The sequence below is a fragment of the Neolamprologus multifasciatus genome, chromosome 2, assembly GCF_963576455.1.
Source record: "Neolamprologus multifasciatus chromosome 2, fNeoMul1.2, whole genome shotgun sequence".
NCBI classification, from domain to species: domain Eukaryota; kingdom Metazoa; phylum Chordata; class Actinopteri; order Cichliformes; family Cichlidae; genus Neolamprologus; species Neolamprologus multifasciatus.
The window spans coordinates 13,103,066-13,126,192 of NC_140440.1; the positions used below are offsets into that span (position 1 = coordinate 13,103,066).

At 41.0% G+C, this 23,127-nt stretch overlaps 2 protein-coding genes across 7 annotated transcripts in view; both read right to left on the reverse strand.

Moving 5' to 3' along the window:
* Window positions 1-216: 216 nt before the first annotated feature.
* sil1 (SIL1 nucleotide exchange factor) lies at window positions 217-8,746 on the reverse strand. 2 transcript variants are annotated; one of them, XM_085184040.1, is made up of 12 exons: window positions 8,391-8,746; window positions 7,820-7,923; window positions 6,690-6,834; window positions 5,717-5,822; window positions 5,469-5,574; window positions 5,289-5,375; window positions 5,085-5,180; window positions 4,874-4,995; window positions 2,314-2,410; window positions 1,926-2,090; window positions 1,595-1,759; window positions 217-1,512 (listed from the first exon to the last, which is right to left on the reverse strand). In XM_085184040.1, the coding sequence occupies exons 1-12, from the start codon at window positions 8,623-8,625 to the stop codon at window positions 1,315-1,317; spliced, it is 1,626 nt and encodes a 541-aa protein (XP_085040166.1). In that variant the 5' UTR covers window positions 8,626-8,746; the 3' UTR covers window positions 217-1,314. The 2 variants fall into 2 exon arrangements, with proteins under 2 accessions (XP_085040166.1, XP_085040176.1); XM_085184050.1 differs by lacking the exon at window positions 8,391-8,746 and adding an exon at window positions 8,181-8,384 and having other exon boundaries at window positions 218-1,512.
* Window positions 8,747-8,835: 89 nt separating this feature from the next.
* Window positions 8,836-23,127, reverse strand: part of spdl1 (spindle apparatus coiled-coil protein 1) — a 33,990-nt gene continuing 19,698 nt past the window's right edge. For 4 of the 5 annotated variants that reach the window (XM_085183990.1, XM_085184015.1, XM_085183981.1 and 1 more), the window contains 13 exons: window positions 19,096-19,151; window positions 15,094-15,255; window positions 14,772-14,948; window positions 14,026-14,220; window positions 13,617-13,766; window positions 13,163-13,261; window positions 12,937-13,047; window positions 12,709-12,849; window positions 12,229-12,335; window positions 11,264-11,384; window positions 10,750-10,816; window positions 10,412-10,658; window positions 8,836-9,155 (listed from right to left, as the gene is read on the reverse strand). In XM_085183990.1, coding sequence (XP_085040116.1) covers window positions 9,008-9,155; window positions 10,412-10,658; window positions 10,750-10,816; window positions 11,264-11,384; window positions 12,229-12,335; window positions 12,709-12,849; window positions 12,937-13,047; window positions 13,163-13,261; window positions 13,617-13,766; window positions 14,026-14,220; window positions 14,772-14,948; window positions 15,094-15,255 — 1,725 coding nt within the window. In that variant the 5' untranslated portion in view covers window positions 19,096-19,151 and the 3' untranslated portion in view covers window positions 8,836-9,007. Of the gene's footprint in view, window positions 9,156-10,411; window positions 10,659-10,749; window positions 10,817-11,263; window positions 11,385-12,228; window positions 12,336-12,708; window positions 12,850-12,936; window positions 13,048-13,162; window positions 13,262-13,616; window positions 13,767-14,025; window positions 14,221-14,771; window positions 14,949-15,093; window positions 15,256-19,095; window positions 19,152-22,655; window positions 23,051-23,127 lie in introns of those variants that run through there. The other variant, XM_085184000.1, reaches the window with a different exon arrangement.

Here is a 23,127-nt window from a genome sequence, read left to right on the forward strand (position 1 = left end):
AAGAAGTAATGTGTTATTTTTTGCCTTGAACATGAATAATAATGTCTGTAATTTCACTAAGTCTTCAAATTTCAACAATTTCGATTTTATAAACAAATTATTTGTATGTTCTCTATGTTTAACATTATGAACCATTCGAGCAGGAAGTGTGCATCTACAGTGTCTGCACACTTACTGAAATACAGCAGAGAGAATCTAAAATAAAGTTTAATGAACATTTTTGTCTGGAAACACTCATTTTTTTATTGTGGAGCTATAAGTTATTTTCTCAAACATACATCAACAGAACACCATCTTTTTCAAATAAATAAGCACATGAATATTTTGAAGTTATCAGTCCAGAGTGAAAATATTACTACAAAACCCACCACACCCCCAAAAGAGCTAAATCTATCCAAATTCTGCTGCAACTTGCAGCACATTCTTGTTAGCAGCAATAACTTGTATTACCAGACGCTTAAATTTCCTGTAACCTATAGAGTATAAGGATAAGCACAGCAACTTAAGGGTTAACCTTGAACATGCAATCACACAGTGTTGTTTAATACTGTAATGTATAGCACTCTATTCCACATTCAGATACTTCAGCTGCAGCTGTTGCTTGACGGTCTTCATAAAATCCGTCGCTCTGCTGCCAGTAAGCATCCACGTTTGTGATCAGTCAGACGTTGCCAACGCTGCCTTCTGCATGAAACTCTGACTTAATAACACGCGCATGTAACCTAACCTGATGTCTAATGTTAGAGTAAGTGAAGCCAGTTACATCCTGGCAAAGCGACGTTGCTTCAAAGCACACGACCCAGCTCTTGCTTCCTATCAAACGTGCAGCGGGACTACGTGGCCATCACCGTGCCACCGTCACTGTGAATCCTCCTGTGACACATTCACTTGTGACGGCAACCAGAAGAGACTCCACACAGCAACAGGGATCACTGTTCTTTGGGATTAGCGGTGTGTGTGCAGTCAGTATGTGCACACACCTGGACTACACCACCCCGCCCACTCACCACAGTGATTAGAAGAAAAGCAACGTTATTGATGTAAAATCATCCACAAAAACATTCTCGATGTGACCTCTCAAATACGAACAGCTTCAGAAGTGTGGAGAACATTTTTAGGCAACGCGTGAAGTATTTGTTGGTTGTGTTCATGCTGACCAATCGCAGATCTGTCTTCCAGCTCACTCGTTAAGTCCTCAAAATTGTGTTCCTTGTCCACTGCTCTGCGATTGACTGTCTGACCCCAACAGAGTGAAAGTGGCAGCTCCTCGATGTACGCCATGTTCATATGAAATGTCAAAGTGCTGTCCTCTGATCATTTAATTTTCCCTTGCAGTGCATCTATGAGTTCTACAATCTCCTCTAAGTAGCTGTTCTCTTCTCCTAGAATCATTTCTGACTGGATCATTTCCTGGTACTCTTGCTTCAGAGAGTGAAGAGAAGCCTGCAGAGAGCCATCTGAGCGGTACTCATCCAAACACACTGGAGCCATGGCCAACAAAGCCTGGAGAGCCTGCAAAAGAACAGCACCGACTCTCAGGGCAAGTTCTGTTTAAACAGTTGTTATGCTATTAATGTAAAATAGATGAACCCACCTTCTCTCTGTAGTCATTCTCTGAAGACTCCAGGAGCTGTGGGACCAGAATGCACCAGCCCTTCTCCAACAGCTCCTCCTGCAAAGACACTTTCGAGTACTGACGCCGCCGCTCATCATGGGACGCGTCCAGTACTGGGTCCAGACCTCTCTGGAAGATCAGCTCCTGGAAGAGGAGAGATCATGAGAATGATCCCACGAGCTGGGCACTAGGAAGTCCCAACCTTCTACTGATACCAACTTTAATCATTCAGATCATTTAGAGCTTGTATTTGAAGAGGAGTACTGCACTGGGCTTGGAATCTAGGAGCAGGAGCGTGCATTTACTGTACCTTCTCAGTAATCATATCGTATAACATGGTGACGACGCGTGTACGCAGAATTCCACTGCTGTCAGTCCTGAACAGCTCTGACAGGACCTGCAGACCGCCATGTGTCAGGAAGTGACGCTGCGCATAGGGGAAGTGACGCAAGAGGGAAGCCACTGCAAACAGAACCTAAACGGAACGAACACACACACACACACACACTTCAGCTGTGTGTGTGTCTGCGGAGCTTCTCATTCTTACAAGTCATGGTAGTCTTGAGTTTCCTGGATGAGAGGTGAATCATCTTCACAAACCTAAACAAGTCGAGTTGCCTTCTTTTGTCAAGTTCTCTGTGCAACGTGTTGTCTCCAACTTTCTGAATAGAAACTGGAAGCTGTGTGGGTGTGCTTACCTTTTTTTTGACTCTGAGTTGCTGAGCAGTGGCCAGCGTGGTTAACAGTGTCTGCAGAGCGCCATTCTCCACGGCTTCAACTTGAACTGCTGGATTACTGTAGGACACACACAAAGTGTGACAACGCTGACAGTCGTGTTTGCTTTCAACTCAAGTGTTTTGCTCAGAAGAGATTTGAGACTTTCAAGACAGAAAGTCTCATATTCAATTAGGGCTGCCACGATTAGTCGACTATCAAAATCGTTGCGTCGTTTGAAGCTTTGTAAGATCACAAAAGACGCAGGAATAAGTAGCAGGATTTAATGGTGTAATAACGGACTGAAACAGAAGATGGCAGCACTGCATGTACAAGGATGCCAGCTGCCGTTAAATCCTGAAGAAGAAGAAGCTGTGTCCCAGAATTCATAGCGCAGCCCAGCTCAGTTTCCAACAATGGCGGCAGCTACTTAGTTTTAATATTACTCTTATTATTCTTTCTGGGTCACAAAATAAACGTTTAACATATTTTCAGGCGAGAATGTAGCTGTGTAAACCTCAAATATCTGCTCAGTTTATCAAGACACCACATATTTTCAAAAGCGCTCCAACGTTTTCGGAGACGTCTGTTACCCACTAGCTCAATAGCTAGCCGGGGGCTAGGCTAACTAGAGCCGTGAGAACACCGGACTCCCGGCAAATCGTTTTCAAACCCACCGCCGTCTTTCGCTACTCAGGTTAAACATGATATAAGTCACTTAGATAACTTAAAAATGTTATTGTTTGGCTTTTTCAGTATTTTATTTGTTCCTGAGTAAATCGGTTTGGCTGAGATTAAAGTTATAGTTTTTACACAGCTGAACAAACGTCAAGCAGACAGCTGATTATCAGAAGTGTGAGATGCTCAAGAATTTACTCCGGTGTCCTGTTATATTTTAGATAGCAAGGAGTTTATTAAACTTCACCAAAACAATCTGCAAATTTCATTAAAATTTAATAAACTATCATCTTGTCTTTATTTTTAGTTAGCACATACCTTAAACACTTAAAGCTGTAAACTAATGATTAGGGATGGGTACCGGTATCCGGTGCCATCATGGCACCGGTTCTGACATAAACGGTAGTAACCAGACCGAAAAGCAGCGCGCATTTCGGTGCTTTATTTCGGTGCTTTTTTTTCCTGAGCTGTGATACACTTTCTTCTTCCTTACATTTCTATTGGCGGTTGGCAAACAACTGAAAGGTGCATTACCGCCACCAACTGGTATGGAATGATACACTTTAGATTCTAGCCAATCATTTTACGTTTCGAGGATAGTAGGCGGGTCCAGGTACGTACGTTCTTTTAGAGCAGAGCTACAGATTAAAAATGCCCAAGGCAAAGCGGTCAAATGTCTGGCTGTACTTCACAGCAAAAGATGCAAACTCAGCAGCCTGCAACAAGTGCTTTAAGCTGATACTGTCAAAGGAGGTCACACTTTAAATCCGATGAACCTAGCCCTGCCAGTGTAGCAGAAATGATGATGGCAGCAGCAGCCGTTCTTCTCTGCGTGAGTAGCTTAATGTTGTTCGTGTGTAATTTACGTTGAGTAAGCTAACCGCGTTATTAAATTAATGCATGTAACGTGAACTAGCAAACACCATCATAGCTACATGCGGCTGTCTTCTTGTTTGATGGCAGATACTCCCTTCACCCTGGCCAAAAAGGCTAAAATGACCGAAGAAAAAGTGGAAAACAGCTAAACATGAGAGGTTTTTGGACAAAGTTTGTGTTTTTTCCATTGTTTAAGCACTGCTTCCAGCCCAGAGTGATACCATATATGCCCTATACCTGCAGAAAAGACTAACATTGTTATCTTTTTACAAAAAAACAGCTGAACATGAGAGGTTTTTGGACCAATTTTGTGTTTTCCATTCTTTAAGCACCGGTTTGGGCACCGTTTAAGCACCGGCACCGTTTCAAAAGTACCGGTTTGGCACCGGTATCGGATAAAACCTAAACGATACCCATCCCTACTAATGATAGTTATATAAGAGCAGATGCTGCTGGTGCAGTAAGCTGTACGTTTTGTGTCCAACGGATGATGATCTGATTAGTCGACTAATGCAAAAATAATCGGTGACTAGTCGACTATCAAAATAATCGTTTGTGGCAGCCCTATATTCAACTATTTATTTGACTATTATTTGGTACTTTTCTCAGCCTGGAAGTTGCTGCTTGGCTTTCAAAATTCAAATTTGGTTTATTTCCAAAAAGAACCCAAAACCATGATGTAGCACATGTTGTACAGCCAGTGTTCTGTGGCATTATACAATTTCATCTGATAAGCTGCAGCACTGTTGGAGTGTCATTACAATCAGGGTTATTGCATTACAATTCAGTCACATAGTAAACAAGAACAAAACATAATGTTGTGCACAATTTGTAGAGAAAAGTCAAAAATGTATTTAAAAGTAAAACCACCTGTTTTGATTTTAAACAGCTACAGAAGCTCGATGTGATCATAGACACCACTGTACATATCTGCATATCTGGAACATCTAGCTCAGACTAATCAAGTTTAATCAAGTCTAAATATCATACCTGGCTAATGCAGAGCCCAGGACAAAAGCAGAGCTTTCCTGTAATCTGAAGTCAGAGCTGTTCAGACCTTCTAAAATGAACTGGAGGCCCCCCATGGAGCACAGAGTCTGAGCATTATCCACCTAGCACACATACAAGCATGCATGCAGGGTTAGAGATGGGAAAATTCACCACAGTGTGAAACATCCTCCTGTGTGTGTGTGTGTATTACCTGATGCACCAGATATTCGAGCTCCGTCAGGATGCTCAGTCTTTGTTCGATAGTTGAGTTGCTGCTGTTGAACTGCTCCAGCAGACGCCTCATTATCTACACATGCAAGAAACTTCATTTGACTGAAGCTCAAAACGTTTCACAGTAACAGCTCGCTCACAGTCACGTCACAATCAGACATGAGATCCAAGAACACTGATGTACCTGAACATCCGTCTCCAGCAGCAGGTCCAGCTGAGCCATGTCTTTCTTCAACTCCTCCATTGTGCGAAACTTAGAAGCCACAGAGTCCTAGAAGCGCTCAGCGAGCAGTGGAGACACTTAAAGCTTCTGCTGCCAGCATGTAATCAGACTTAAGTTCAACAGTGGCATTTGTGCTGCTACCTTCTGCTCTGTGTCCTTGCTTGCAAGCTTCCCGTCCTCTCTTATCTTCTTCATGGCTCGTTTCAGCTCATCGGGATTAAAGGAAGACCGGAGCGCTTCTTCCTCCCTGCAAATGTACACTTTTACTGCAAAGCCATTTTATCTTTTCCTACTACTGCCCCCTACTGGGTGCACTTTGCTGGAAGAAGTATTAAAGGGAGAGAAATAAACTACTGTCTGCAGACTGACGTTTTAGCCTGGACCCCCACCTGTGCTCCTCTGTCCAGTATTTCAGCTGCTCTTCTCCCAGTCTGACCTCCCTCTCACCTGTTTGCAGATTCAGCCTCACATGAGAACCTTGTGGCACTGCCTGACCTGTGTGTGCACAGACAGAGTTGCTCAAAATAATTATACGACTGCTGAATATTATGAAACTCATGAGCTCCCAGATTGATGCAACCCAGAAGCAGCAGAAAATGGATGCAAATACAAACTGATGGTGTTTGTCAGCTGATGGCTGTGTATATGTGATATAAGGTCCCGCATAAAGGCCTTTAGTATGTGCAGCAAATCATGTCTGTAAATAACAACAACTACACGCTGTCACACTCTAATGTGAAGTTTTATAATGAAGTACTCTGAAAATGTTTTGAACCACAATTCCTGTTAGATTTTGCTACATTTAGATTTTCTGCTTTCTGAAAGTCTTTCAAAGCCTCTTTGTACACTGGCTGCTTTTTCACTTCTTTTCACTTTGTACCTTTTGGTTTGTTAAGCCCCTTAACACCGAATCATTCAAGCAGAAGAAACACCAGCTAGGTTTAATGGTGAACCAGACAACACTTTGTTACTAGCTTGTAAGAGACTAAACATCTGTTTCGTTGGCCGTATAAACAGGACATCCATGGAGACTCATTCCCTTCTGGAGCCACCAAAGGAACTGCAACATGGATAACTGTTGATTGTTGCATCAATAATGGTTATTTAACAAAATACTGGCTATCACAATAACTGTGTTGGTACGATTAAACTTCACAGATACTAAAATGATGATTTTGCAAAGAGAAAATGTAACAACCTTTGTGAGGTTACATGAAAGGAGGATCAAATAAATTCCATATGGAGGCTTCATCTATATAAGGTCTATCCTCATCTGAAGCATTAGATCATACACAAAGTTGTATTTATCTTAGGACTGAACCAGAGAAAAAGCCCTGTGAAGGAAAACACTGAGGGCCTTACCTGGTTTAAGTGTCTGCCACTGCTCACTGGGCTGGACAACGTCTAAATCTCCTTCATCTTCCACATCATCTACTGCCACATCTTCCTCTTCACCGTTTACAGCCTCGTGTTCTGTGTTTTCCACCACGATTAAATCGCCTCCAGACTGCACAAAGAGAAATTTAGACACCTCCCTGGTTTAATGACAAACACCTTTCTTTGGGTTTCATTCGAACTCAGATGTAATTTTTGATGGTGCTTGATTATTAAACTGCTACTGTTTTTTATTTTTACTTCATAGCTCTTACATCAGCATACGAGCACTCCAGCTCTAACACTCCAAGTTCTCTTTAAAGAGGCTAATTAACTTCATGGAAATGTACCAGCATTTATACAGCGCCTTTCTTTTCTTTAGTGTTACTGATCATGCAAAGCCCCTTTAGACTATGAGTCACACTCCTCCTGAGAAGCCACAGTGCACAGAACAAAAGGCATTATGGCTTTTAGCGTGTAAAACGAGACCAACTCTGCTGATTTGCAGCCCTTAATTTTTATTCTTTGCATGAGTCCCGGTACAAGATACTGTCATGTATGGTGTACTGCCATAAAAACACTGATGTCTTCATTTGTTACCAGCAGAGATGGGCAGTAGCGTTACTGTAATCCGATTACTTTTCCATTTGATTACATTTTGTATGATGATTATGCAGAAAAAGTAGAATTGGGCTGAAAGATCTATCGCTTTATCACCTATTCAGGTTGTAAATCGTGTTTTTAAAAAGTAACTAAGTAATTACTTTTGAAAATAAGTAATCAGTAAAGTAATGGGATTATTTTTTGGGGGAAGTAATCAGTAATTAGTTAACGATTACTTTTTTCAAGTAACTTGACCAACACTGGTTACCAGTGAGAGTTACCTGGGTTAAAAGGTAACAGCTTTTATCACACCACTAATTCCAGCTGCAGCTGAAACACGCGTGGATGTTCTCATGAGTCTTCGGTTTGCCTACAGCCGGGCTTTGATCAGCAGCTCTTTCCCACCCATCACTGCTGCCAAATCCATCTTATCACAGGTGCAGCGAAACTAAATGACATGCTCGAGAACATCTGAGAGCTTTAAACACCTTATCAGAGCGAAAGGTTTAACCTACCTTGTGGCCAAGAATGCTGGCTATGTGACAGCAATGCAGCACCAAGAGGACGGCCAGGATGAAGGAGGTTCCCCCGACATGAAAGGGTATCAGCTTCATGGTGACTGGAATACACAGCATGGCGTGTCAGAATTATAGCTACCTTCAGGTGCTGCATGAGCTTTACGAGGGGGGTTAACCACTACACCACTGGTCATTATTACTGTTCTCCAGCCCTGGGCAAAACTCCACTCTCTAATCTCGTGTTTTAACAGAAAAATGGAAATAAACAACTTTTTGTTCAGTCTCTGGTGATAATCTGCTTTGAGAAATATGTCGATTTAAAAAGTCAAGATGTTGAATAGAGTCTGGCGTGACTCACCGGGCTGTGAGCGTCTTTACAGAGTGGCTACCAAAAAACGTAACACAATGATAGCTCTACACATGTTTGCATATCTAGGCGACACAATCGGCACGTAAGTAACGCCATAACAGCTGACAGCTAAGATTTCCCAAATCCCGAGGAACCAGAAAAGCTGCGACCAAGGACTGCTCCATGATGGCGACAGCGTTTAGGTTAGCAAACACTCACCAGTCCCAGCGACAGTAAAGCAGCAGTGAAACTGAAGCGATGCCTTCACCTGTTCTGACAGTTCCCGCAGACATCCGAAAGCTTCTGCGACTTTTCCGTCGATTCTCATTGGTCCACGTACAGCTTCTCTTCTTTGAGCTGCGGTACAGTACACAAACCGCTGCTGCCCCCTGCTGGTGAAGCGTGTTATATATTCAAATAAATGGGATACAGCAGCTGTTGTTGGAGGTGGCATATTTTATACATATTTATTATACAGGCTATACAGTACAAACAAAATTCACATGTTTTATGTAACTGAAATGTTTAATTATGTGGGCTAGAGAAAATAAGAAAGTTATAGAGTATATTTATATGAAACGTATGTATACTTACTGCACTTGATGTATTTTAACGATATATGTTGCATATCACAGAATGTAACAAGAAAGAATTGAAAAAATGAATATACAGGATGTTGGAAACATTTTAATAGATTTAAATGTGTGGGTACAATTGTAGAACAAATGTGTTATTTATAAGAACAGAAGTTGTTTTATGTTAAAGACTATTAGAAATGACAGCAGCATCATATACATGTCCACATGTGACAGTGTGTAGTCCAGGCCCGATGAGTCCTACTGCTGAGCGCACTGGTTCTCCATGCTGCTGTTAGAACTGACATGGATCATCTCCACTGCTTTCTGTTTCTTTCTCCTCTCCTCTCGTTTATTCTGCTGCTGGTTCTCCTCCATCACTTTCTCCTTACAGTCAGCTGAAGGAGAGCTGAGAACAACCAAAAACATTCAGTTACTGCTCATTCGGCTCCTGATCTTACAGTTTTCATCTGTACTAAGTCAACAACACTATGTGCCAAAACAGGACTAAAGTTGCACTGAGACTATTTATTTTTAAACAAGCTTATTAGTGTCATTAGAAGAAAAAGCATTTGACAAAGTAAACAGGACCTTTCTCTTCAGCACTCAGCTTCAAATATGGTTTTGGCAAGTCCTTCATTCTTTCATTGATTCAGAAAAATACGAAACACTTTAAAATATTTGCAATTTTCTTTGAGCAATATGACAAAACCATAAAATTAAAGGAACACAACAATTCACAGCAAAAAAAAAGGCCTGATGCTTTATTATTAGTTACTAGACCCACTATGTCAGAAATTAGAATTAACCAACTTCGCAGTAACTCTTTAAGGATGCCCGAGCTTCTACAGCTCAAAATTCTTCCCTCCCAACATTAAACATTTATTTATATAGCACCAAATCACAACAGTTGCCTCACAGTGCTTTAGATTGTAAGGTAAAGACAACAGAGAAAACAGAGGAACCCCAACAATCATATGACCCCCTATGAGCAGCACTTTGGGACAGTGGAAAGGAAAAACTCCCTTTTAACAGGAAGAAACCTCCATCAGAACCAGGCTAACCCTAACCAGGTGGGGGGCATCTGCCATGAGCGGTCGGGGTGAAGGGTGGAAGACAAAAGTCATGCTCTGCTATCGAAGGCCTTTTTTTATTGGCCAAATTGCAACAGTGGAGACAAACATTCTCTCCTATACCAACTATCAGTGTTTCCAATAACACCTACAAAACAACTGATTTATTCAATGACTACAAATTCCACTGGAAAAACAAAACACAACCAAGAAACATTAAATTTCCCACTCGAAGATCACACTGTGGACTAGAATCAAACTGCCAATCAAAATCACCCCCATCATCATCGTCATCATCACGAGGAGCACAGATATTACAGAGATCAATGCCTCAACTTTTCAAAACCAAAGATTAAAACTCATGAAATCCTCCCAGTTTAACAAATACAGATAAAATGTTACTAATAATCCCCTAAACAGAAAAATCACCTGTATTTATGCCTTAGCTCCAACGTGTGGACAGAAATTTAACAGTCATGTGAACCAAGTAAGAAGTAAACTACCTTGGTGTCTCTGCAAGGTCAGGGTTAAAGCCAACGCTAAGATCCCAAGAACCTAGTTGGTCGTACAGATCCCTGCTGTTAGTACATACCTGGGGTTGGGGATTACACTAGCTTCGTTTTCACTGATCTTCACACACTTCGCAGGCCGTGGCTCCGCCTCTGAAACACCTGCCGAGGAGCTCAGTGGAGGACGCATGTCAGCCTCGGGGTCAGCTGTATCTGTCACCACAGCAACGGCCTCCTTGGTCCGGTCCAGCGGTGCCTCCTCCACGGAGGGTGTGATGTCAACAGGAAGTTTCTCTTTCTTTCTCTTCTGGATGAGATTCTTCTTTGCCTCTGCAGGTGACAGCACAGTTACAGAGCTGCAACAACCCCGGCGCATGTGTACATGTACATGTGTACAGAGCGGGCGCGCTATGCTACATACCTTTGGGCTCATATTTGTGTTGGAGCTCCTCTACTCGCAACTGTAACTTGATCTTGTCACTCTGAGCCTGCAGCAGGAAATGGAAATATCCAATCAAATAGCCAATATAAGATCACAGCAGATACAATAATCCACATTCCTTACAAAAATCCCATCATGGGCTCAAATTTACAGCTCAGTAGAAGAAACAAACCAAGTACATACACCAACTAGAGCTACACGATTACTGTAAAACCATGAAGTTATTTTAGTATTGTTACTTTTTTAGATGTAATTTTATAATTGCTTAAGATTTCCACAGAAAACACTACCCAGAGGTAAAACACTACCTCTTGTGCTTCCATCTGCTTTGTAGCGCAATAGGAGCCACAAAGGTGCCAGCACAACTAGATAAGTGTGGGATGAGGGATTCTGTCATCAGTGACCGTAATGGAACAGAAGACTGCAAACGTTTTAAACGGCACTTGTAAGAGATGCTAACACAGGAAGTGCTGCAGTCAGAGCAGCCTGTTACCTGTTTGAGCAAACGCTCAGATGTGAAGAGTTTCCTCTCCAGCTCCAGAGCTCTCTGACTCTCTGACAAAGACTTCATCCTCTGAAGAGAAAGCTCCTCTCTCAGACGCTCTGCATCCTTACTAAGAAACAAACACACACACACACACACACACACACACACTGAACCTATTTGAAGCCAAAGTTAAATATGTAGATGAAATAACTGAAGTCTAACCTTCTTTGTTACAGTAACAGTTTATTTTTTATCATGAAAATATCAAATCTTCCCAGTGCAGACAAATATATGTGTTTCAGAATTACAAACACTGATTCATGAAACCAAGAAAACCATCACCTGACCCAGACTTCCTGCATGAAGATCGAAAGACAGAGAAATCTGTTATAAATGGATAAAACCTCTTTTGTTCTGCAATAGTTTCTTCAACCGCACAGTGATTCTACTTCTGTTCTAATGTCTGAACCTAATTACTGTGGCCGTTTTCCCACTTTCATCCAAGTCCAACAACATTAAGCACCCCAAGTACCGTCTATAAGGTGGCGGAGCATGACTTCAAGTTGTCTGCAGATGAATGGGGCTCAAAGCACTGGCTTCTTCACATAAATTTACCTGTAATGTATTTTCACCCTTTCTCATTGTGTCAACCTGAACATCTCAAATTAAAGATAAATCGTTTAACATTGTTTCACTGACCTTTCTTTAAAGCCCTTTCAGTGTTCAAGTAGAGCAGAATAATCACTGTGTGAGAATCAGTCCATTTACCATGAAAGTGAACCAAGATTTTATGCTGTTCTAACGAGCCAATAATCAGACATTTATGGATACATCTGTCCCAAAATATGGATCCAGACTCATTTTGATGGCGAGAAAGGCCAACTGACAATTTCATTCTTTTATTCAGATCATCATATTTCTAGGAAACCTGTAGATGGTCAAGCAAAAGGCCAGAAAACAGCCAAACTCACACAGCGTTGCTGAGCTTCATTTTGAGCAGGTCGGTGTAGTATGTTTCATCCTGGCCATCTCCATCAGCGGCTGGAGCCGGATTAGCCGGCTGAGACTTCAACAACATCTGCACACGGAAAAAATGACATGTGACTGTGTGTCCGAATCTAGGAGAGCAGGGTGTAGCATCTTATCTCAACAGCACAAGTTCATGTTATGTGAGAGGCTTAGCCGAGCTCCTGTTAAAGCAGAAAACATCCCATTTGTTAGAGACGTAGCTCTATCTGAGCCTGTAGTTGGACTTGTTAATCTCCAGCTCTAATTTATAAATGTTATGGTAGCGCCTCTCAGTCGTCTGCTGGGAAAGTTTTTCCCAGTAAGTAGGACTAACGTGAAGTAAATCTCCTTTAAAAGCATTTTGTGTAATTGTCCGTGGAACAGGGCAGGTGTTACTCTCGCACGAGCGCACACACTTTCTGTAACGACTGTTACATTCTCACCTCCACCTTCTCCAGTCGCTGCAGTTTAGTCATCAGATTCTGGATCTCTCCATTTTTCTCCGACAGCATGGACTGCAGTCTCTCCAGCTGAGCAGGGTCAGCCCTGGAGCCCTGCAGCTGCATCAGAGTGGCTATCTGCACCTGCACCAAACACGCACATCCGTACTGTCAGCCAACCACCAGCCAGTTACAAAACGGCGACCGACCAGATGAGCTATCGCACGCTACCTTCAAGCGCTGCATCTGCTGTTTGCTAAAGGCGTGTATTTTCTGCAGCGACTGATACTGGACCTTCACACTGATGAGCTGCCTCTCCATCTCAGCCCGCTTGTCCTCCAGCTGCAACACGACATGGAGCCATTTACTGAGGTTTCAGGTTCGATTCAAGATCGAGTTCTCAGGAGCACAACTCTGGACTTACAGAGACCTGCTGTCAAAGGAAAGTGTGACACACCTCAGCAAACAGCGAGTTCCCTTTGCTGTTTGGATCCTGGGCCTGCTGAAGAACCTGATCCAACTCGATCTGCAGATCCCTGTTGGCCTCACGAGATTTCTGTCATTACAGAGAGAAAGACAAAGACTGAAGCGACAGTCTGTGGAAATGCTTACTGTGTGAAACTAAACACACTTCTCTAAGTATTCAAAATTGGATTGTATTATCAACTTTGCCCTGATTAGACTATCACAGGACGTGACTGCAGCACAGTCGGATACAACCAACCAAGCAGCAAGTACGAGCTTCATCAAATGCACAATATCATCTCCTACTTGCCTAATTTCAATCGTTCCATTAATATTTTTAGATTATTATATTGTTAATCTATTTTGAGATTAGTGAAAGTGCTTATTTAAGAACACCCCGAGTGTGACTGCACAACACAGAGAAGAGCAGACTGTAACATGTTTACCTCTAATGCATTGAACCAGGACACCGCTTCTTTCTCTCTTTCCTCCTTTTCTTCTGTGATTCGCTCCAGCTGCCGCTGCAGGCTGCTGTTGCTCAGTTGCAGCTGCTGCTCCTTGTACTGTGACTCCTGCAGCGCCTGCTCCAGCTCCACCTGGCAGACAGAAACAGGTTACACCACACGCTGATTCAACACCCACTTCACAACACCTCCTCTTCTCATGCCATTAATGATTAATGGTAATGGTACATGCTTTGTGGTGCTTAAAGGACCAAAAACATCTGGAAAAACTAAGCAGCTTGTCAGATCCAGTAGCCTTTCTGTGAACAGCTTAACATAGCAGCTCAGCTCTGGATGGTCTCCATTATCACACGGTCACTGTGAGAACGAGCCGTCTGTAGAAGTCACTCACTTTAACGTTCTCCAGCTCTGTGATCTTCATCTGCACCTCTATCATTTCCGACGTCATGGAACTCTGTGTGTGTTCGTTTAGAGCTCGCAGCTCCTCCGTCTTGTTATTCAGCGTCTCGGTCTGCATTTCCAGCTTATGTTTCAGCTGTTTTTCATTCAGCTGGGACGCTTCTAGAGAAGACTGCAACCTCAGGATCTGAGACGGCAAAAACCACAATCACAGGTTGGAAAACAACATGACAGCGTGGATCCATCCTGCCGTGGAACAGTCAGGCTGTGAGCGATGTTTTCTTGGTTCACTCTGAGCCCATTAACACTACCTGAGCATCGTTTGAATCCTGCAGCATATCTGAGTATTGTTGCTGACCATGACCCTTTATGACCACAGTGTCTCCATGTCTGCTTCCAGCAGTGTAATGCACATCATAATGCAAAGCTTAATTCATGTCAAACTGGTTTCTACAACAGGACAGTCACTGTACTCATACAGATGTGGTGGACCAGATTCTCTGAATCATGTTTCCAGCCCCAAAAAGACTGAAGGCAGTGACAGCGTGCTACACCTCAACAAGTATCTCACTTTACTGCTCTAACAGCCACTCAAGAATTGGGGCTTTTACTGGTGTAAGACACCATCGTGCATTTAACCTCATAACTCACACAGATACACATTTAGCATAGCTCCCTATCCCTGATTTCACTCATTAGTACAGGCCTCATACCAGAGGAGACCAGGTGCTGTTGTACCTTGTTGTGAAGCTCACTGAGTGCCATGCTATGAGCCCTCTCCAGATGTTCTTGTTGTTCTTGAAGGTGCTGTTTCTGCTGATTCTTCACACAGTCAAAGTCCGACTGCAGTGATTCCAGCATCCGAGTTTTCAGCTCCACTTCCTTCTGCAACGAGTACTTGTCTTGCTCGAGAGCCTGTGGCACACACATCAGACAAAGATAGGTGGAGAGGTTAGTTTGGATGACCAACAGGGCGGGAAACTTAGGAAAACAAGGACTTTTGTATTGGGCTCGTGGCGGTTTACTGGAGCTTTTTCTCTTTATTTGTGTAAGAGCGGACCTCGAGGGCGTTGGTCATCTCTACTCTTTGTTCATCCAGTCGGTTCTGCAGCTCCACCTGCTGGTTGAGGAGATCCAGGCCAGCTTGAGCAGCCTGATGAACCTGCTCCTCCTTCTCTCTGAGCTGGATCCTCAGCACCTTGATCTCCTCTTCTGCTGCCATCTGGAAAGAGAAGGACACAGAAATGTGTGTTAAAGTCTGTTGTGTGCTCCAGTCTTTACCGAAAGAGCTCGGGAGCTTATATTATATATATATATAATTTGATGTATCAGCCTTTTGAATCAGCAAATATTGGTGTCAGTCTTAACAATCTCTGTCACTTACAGTTTGATGCAGACAGAGGCAGCAACCAACTCAGAAACAATGCATGTATTTAAAAAGTGACACACAAAAGTAATGAAAAAAGGCTTAATAATAAGCACAAAGCTCAGAGTTTAAGAGCCTCGCTGAAGGAGACAATTGAATCTAAAGCATGACTGAGGTTGTAAACCCTGGCACCAGTGCCCCCAGGCATTACAAGATGATTTATGGTGGCCATAAACTTTATATAAAAGATGGACGTATCTTCAGGGTCTGAAAAGTGAAGCCAGTGCGGGATTACCTTAAACTTGGGCCGAGTCATGTTGCAAAACGAGCTCCATGTTAAGACAGACCTCTGCTCTCTTGATGAGTTTATGGTCTCAGTCGCTATTTGGAGGTCATGATGTTCATTTTGTAAACTATCATCAATAAGGGTGATAAAGCAGATGCTTTATAAGACGCCAAATGCTTTCAGTTAGCATCATAAAATCTTACACGCTGCATTAAAGTGGTTGGCTCTCATATTGGCACCGGCGATGGTTTTATTATGTTTAAATATGCTTCATACGCCCAGACCCATGAATTCATATCAACTTAAGAGCTTGAACTAAAAACAAACTGTAGAAAATTGATTCTTGTTGTTTTATAGTTCACCATCTGTTGTAGATGACACCGCTAACCGCTAACGGGAGACAATCTCTCAAAACATATATTTTTACCATTTTATGGAAAGATTCTTTTATGCATTATACTGAACTGAATTTATAAAGAAGACGTGCTCATTAGGACAAACAGCAGAAAACTAAACTTGCTGGAAAGAACAATTTAAAAAGCAAAAGACGCATTTAATAAGATCTGAACTCTATTCAGTTTCAGGTCCTTGTACTGCACATGCTGGCTCAATGCACGTCTATTAGTAGAGCAATGAAACTAATCTTTGTAACCCACAAATATACTGTATATTATCCAGATTGACTGACTGGTTACTGGGAAAGTTATGGCCTTCCACAACAGTCCCAGTTGTGGAAGGTCACTAAGCCAACTCGTTTCTGCACAATATTCACTTAAGCTTTGTTTTGCAGCCCTCCACAACAGTCCCAGTTTCTCATGTGGCCATTTGGGAAAATTAATTGCCAACGGCTGATCAAGAACCATCGATGACCTTTTAGTGTAGAATAGCAATAATAACATTATTAAACCCTAATAATAAGATACGAGGTCTTGGGACAGACTACCACTCTTTCACCTTTTTTTGTATCAATTAATATATTGATGAAATCACAGTCCTGTAACATTTCAGAGGAGACTGACCTGCAGCCACTCTCTCTGTGATTTTGCAGGCTAAAACTCTGAGTTTATATCTCAGTATATAAATCCAAATCCTATGTTGGTATCGGTCACAACTGGCTGTGTTGACGGATATCTTCATATCAACATATAAGATGGAATTGACTGCAAGTGACTGATATTTATCAAGTGTGTCACATCAAGTTTCTGGTGGACAAACCTTTAAAAAATCTGATGAACAAAGATGAAAATAACAATGGAGATTAGGCTGAGCCTATCGTCCATCGTTTTTACAAGGACGATTTATTTATTTCTTTGCCCATGAGTAAGTTTGCTAATAATGATGGAGCTAATAGAAGCAGTCAACAGAAAAAATAATAATAATAGGAGCGCTGTTTTAACAGCAGCCTTTTTCATCTGCGAGCAAATGCACCCTCATAGCCTCACAGTGTAGCGATTCATTTACTCAAACTCACAACAGAAAGAAAAAAAGGGAGTAGCCTATGTTCAGAAAAAAGCATTTGTACATGGACAGATAAAATGCTCATGCAAGTTAGTCGTGCTCGCACTATACGTCTGCATAAGCAGCACACCACTTTGGTTTACCTCTTTCATCCGGTTTAAAGCCAAAGAAATCCCAAACTGGCAACTTTTTTTTTTTTTTTTGCAAGTAGTTCGTCCATGTTTGGACTTCTTCTGTGTTGTAAATGCATGAATCAGTCCGTGCATGATTACATTGCTCTGCCCATCAAAAGGTCTTGTTGATTATTGGGCTGACGATTGTCAGTTGGAATATTTTTACATAGTGGCCAACCCTAATATATGCCCTCTTTTACTAATGTACAGACCAGCTAACTGTTGGTTCTAAGATGTTCTGAAGCGCTGACAGACAGCAGCCGCTGCCTCTTTGTGACAGGAAATTGTAAACAAGCAAATCAGTGTGGTTCTATAGTGATTTAATGTAGAAAGATTAAAGTATTGTTGACTGCCAAACTAATTCATCTTTCAGTTCTCGTCATGAGACATATCCATGGGCCTGTTATGACAGAATAAATTTAACAAAGAAATGAAAGCACAAGATTTTACAGAAACACAAACAAAAGCTGTGGATGCATTTAATCTGGATTTGTCATATTAAAGTGAAACACCGGTTGTTCTCTCAGAAACGAGAGAGGAAAAGATCAAAGAGGATCTGTGCTGAATGCACTAAACTAAGAAACACTTTACATACACAATGACAAACTAATACAAACATTCTAAAGACACACTTGCCTGTCTGTGCTTTCCTCTAGTTTATATAAAACAGACGTTTGAAGCCGTTCGTGTATGAAGGCGAGGAAATGTAAGGACCACATAACGAGGATTACATGCATCAAAGAAGGTAATGGAGACCAAAGATGCACAAAAAGGGCCTGAAGGCTCATCTCCACTATAGGTTTACTGAAGCTGTTTGAGGTGTAGCTGAGTGCTCCATTAAGAGTGGAAATATCTCATACATATTCATCAACATGATATAACTTGCAGTTTGCCATCTGCTATCTTGTTATATATCACAAAAACAAGAAACATACACTTTATATAAAACATGGATGTAGCCATCGTGATGTCATCCACTGTTAAGTCCCCTTATAAGCCTGAAGCTTGGCCATACCCTGAATAACTGTCCTTCCTGGCTTTTCTAATGATGACCTTTAGTTACAAAATGTACTTCATCTTTTATTCATCATGACCTGAAACTAGTGACTGAGCCCATAAACTCATCGGGAAAATGTGGACAGGGCAAAAGAGCTGAAGGCAGTTTCCAAAAGACTTCTCCAGTCCTTTGCAACCAGAGAAGTTTCCCTCTGCTGGGAGTTTAAAATAAATAAATAAATAAATACATAAACACAGGCACTTCGCCTTTGGAGGCAAAAAAAAAAAAAAGGCCCACAAGTTAATCCAAAATGACTGTTTTATCAACAATGGCCACCAACGGTGATATTGGCACCTGTGACAAGGTTGAAAAGAACTGTGGGTAATTTGGTTTCACAAAATGCAGCGTGCACACGCACACGCCAAGTTCTCCTCCTGCCTCTATTCAGCCCAACCACGCGATGACAAATAGAGCTGCAGAATTGTGCTACTCTGTAATTCAATTGAGACGTGGGGTCAAAATTCCCAATAGATGGAGTGAGATGAAATATAAATTGGCTCTCCTCTAACTGACTTTATAGAAATAATTACATAAGCTGCATTTATAACTGTTATTAAATGAGCAAAAAAAAAAGGACGGCTCTGTTAAGCAGCATACGAGAACTAAAGTGTAATCCCAGCACATTTAGCTTAGTTTGCTTTGATTCTTTAGAGATGACGACTGTGGTGGGTAATTAAGGGCAAAGAATATACAAGTCGCATGAAAAATGGAGACCACATTACCTTTCCAAAGCTCCCCTTCCCGATGGCCCGCAGTATCTGGAAGTGGTCAAAGTTTACTGTGGAGAAAATGAGAAGCAGTTAGTGAGAACATGTCAGTTTGAGTTGAGCTATAAAACAGGGAACATGACATGTATGGCACTGTGCAAAAGTCTTGAGCCATCCCTCATTTCTTTATTTGCTTCCAGGGATCCGGACTTCCCTATAATCTTTAAAGTGGTATTAAGGAATAGCTCTCCAGGCTTTTTAAAGTGTTTCTGATTTTTAATCCAGGGCTTGTATTTGACCAGTTTTTGTCTGTTAAGACACTTCACACTAATCTATGAAACACACCTAAATCACAGAAAGGACCAGAAAACTTAACAAAGAACCAATTTTAAATTGTATCTTTACACATTTACTTGCAGCCTATTGCAAAAAAACAAAACCCCACATAATTTGTTCCCACTTTTTTAGTTGAAGAACGCAGTTAATAACACCATTAACACAGACTGACCTGGCAAAATACGGAAAAAAAATGAGGGGGTGGTTCAAGACTTTTGCTCGGTACTGTATGAGAAATGGAAATCCAGACTCTCTGTGCACTTCACAATGTGTTGGTGCACTTTGGCAGTACTGTGAAGATTAAATGTTTTTTCAAAGAAGTAAAAAGTAGGAGCACAGTGGGAGAGAATAATGTGTGTGTTGGATAATGAAACATGTGAAAGATGGAAAAGTAGAAATAATAAATCACAACAGTCAAAATGTGAAAAAGCATTTTCCCTGGAGGATCTGTGCAGTGACACAGCGTCACAGCATCGACGATGAGCAAGCAAAACAAAACCCCAGAAATAACATTTGTTAAATGAAGACTTCGCTAAACTTTTTTAAACTTCACATCTGAATAACAAATAACACACGCAGCACATAGAAACAAATATCAAAAATGAGTTTGATCTAGATCGCAATAAAATTTGACACGTTTCCATAAGCTTTATGATTGACTTTTACAAGATCAAATTTGAGCAAGTAAAGACATTTCTCATGAAGACCATAATTCAATTCAATTTTATTTATATAGCGCCAAATCACAACAAAAGTTGCCTCAAGGTGCTTCATAGATACAGAGAAAAACCCAACAATCATATGACCACCTATGAGCAAGCACTTTGGTGACAGTGGGAAGGAAAAACTCCCTTTTAACAGGAAGAAACCTCCAGCAGAACCAGGCTCAGGGAGGGGCGGGGCCATCTGCTGTGATTGGTTGGGGTGAGAGAAGGAGGCAGGAGAGTTGTATTTCAGAAAGACATCCAGCTCAGAGCGCTGAACTCATTCATCTTATTTTTTTTCCTATTTCAGTATGCATAGTAACAAAGCCAGATGTTTTCATTCATTGCCACTGGAGCAGATGCATGTGTGTTCTGCAGACTGATTGAATCCTTCTGTACGCAGCTTAAAATGAGTCCTGAAGGACATGGTTGGATGGAAGTGGTGAGGAAGAGTGTCATGTTTTTTCCTCTGTAATAAATAAACAAACTAATAAGCACAAATATTTTTGTTTTCCAAATATATTATTTATGAGTGCTGAACATGTGATCAAGATTAGACGATAAATACAAGATTAATTTCACTATTCTGGTGTATTTCTACCTACCTGACTCATTTTTGAATTAAATTAATGCAACATGTGAGACTAATATTTGTAATCAGATCTTAATTTATGCAATTTTAATTCCAAATTATCCATCATAGACCCCAGAAAAAGCATGAAAAAAAAGAGAACACCCAATCCATGATGTTAAAAAAAAGCCTTGATCATTAATAGCAAGTCTTTTTAATATTAACCAATATGAGTAAAGTTAGCTTAAAGGCAAAAAAATGCCAAAACCCCTGTTTTTCAGGCAGAGGAGAAAAAGAGGGGCTTGGTGTAAGATAAAGAAGCTTTTTTTTTTTTAACTGTGAATCGTGCAAAGCTACTCTAGTAGAGTCCAAGAATAAGAATATCATGTTGGAAATAAACATGAGGATGATCAAAACGCATTTCCTCCAACAAATAAATACTATAGAGAGCAGAGCTGCTTCAACATTTAAAAACAAAAACCCAACGTCTTTGGCTGAGCACAAACACAAGCGCTCAGGAATCAGATTAACCAACAACAGACAAGATTTGTTTCAACAACTCAGAGTAAAGAGTAATTAGCTAACACTGTGTAACTGTTGGCCAGTAAAATCAACAGTTGCTAACTTTCACATTCAGCAGCTCATTACGACACTTAAAATAAATCTAATTAAGACATTTAAATGTTGGTTGTATTTTCCTTCCCGATGCATGTGACAGGTTAAGACTTACATCTCCAAATGTAGTGAACCAGAGGACTCACTGTTACTATGTACTGCATAAACATGTTTACCGATGAAGGTAATTAATTAATTTAATATGATTAACTTGCTATAAGAGGTTTTAACTCCATGTGTGACTTTTTCTGGGTTCATAAACCTTTTTCAGGGTCAACTTCAAGCACTTTGTAAGCACGTTCAATGTCCATTTTCAAACTTGGCCAGCACAAAAAAAGGATGCATATTTCACTTCGCATCACCTCAGTAAGACCATGTCAAAGGCCAGATTAATAAGTCTTCTCATCAGATCTCGATGCTTCTTTCTTATGTGACACAAAAAATAAGAGGAGACAGATCTTGGCTTGTGTTGTTTTTTTAAGTTGATTCATTCAAAACTAACTGTAACACACTTAACTACATTGCAGTCTGTGTTGCTGAAGTCCTAAATTATCACCTTTAAAGTGTTTGTGATAATAACATCATGTACAGTAAGACAGGCACATAGAACAGCACTGACTGGGCTTTGAACAGATGACATACTCTGTTCAATTCAACATATAAGACTTGAAGAATGCACAAGCATCTTTCAAAAACCTATTTAATCAATCATCTGTGATATTATTATATACAATTATAATGTATTGTCCGTCTCCCTTTGAAATAGTCATTTGTCTACTGTCTCAGTGGCTGATAGTGTCCCACAGGCCTTGATGTGAGTTTGAGGCAATTATGTTTAAGTTGTTTAACGATAAACAGATTTTGAATGAAAGCGAGGGAACTTCGGTAGCACAAAAAAGTCTATATTCTTTGTGTCCATATGGATCAGCCATATTACCATTATTTCCCCCTACGGTTGCCAAAAGCACCAAGTTAAAACTTGAAAAAACTGCAGCAATACACAAAAATATAATCAATATTCTATTTATTCGGTGACTACGCCGCTTTTAGCCTTCAATCAGAAAACTTGAGTTGGCTAGTTAAGCATCGGGCTAACGTTTAAAGCGTTCACTTTGGGGAAGTAACTCGCAATACTGCTACTGCTGTGTAATCTTGGTTAAATTCACAGCATATTCCAGAAATTACCCTGCAATAACTAACTGTTAGAATAGCGGCACCGTATTGCATCACACTGAGTGCATTTCAATCATTTATCCCACGAGTTTGCTAGCTAGCAAAATAATAAAAACAATTTTAAAAATTAGCATGTGTAACGTACACACTCCAGAAAATTATTTACTAGGACTTACGCAAACTCCCCCATTGTGAAAACGTACAAATCCTTCTTGCAGACTCCTTTTATTTTTTTGTTTTCCAGCAAACACTCATTAAAACGGCAACCTCCGGACACGTTAGTGCACTCACCCCCGACTGTTCGGGGAGGGAGCGGGTCACACATTGAAGAGACAACGTGCAGAGCTACAAGGCAGCCCAGGCAGAGAAATGTTGGTTTTAGACTTCTGTATCTGATAACAAAACTATTCAAAATCAGATAGTTATTTATGGTGAATGAAATACGGTTACAGTTTCACGAAGTTTTAAGCACTAAATCCGAAATCCACGCACTACAATATTAAAATCCAAGATTCTTTATTACTTTATACAGAAAAGCTGGATATGGTATGCAGGAAAAAAAAATACAAATAAACGAACAAAAAGTTTTGTAACTGTCAGTTTCCTCATTTTAAAATTCTGAGTGTGAACAACGTTACACAAACAACC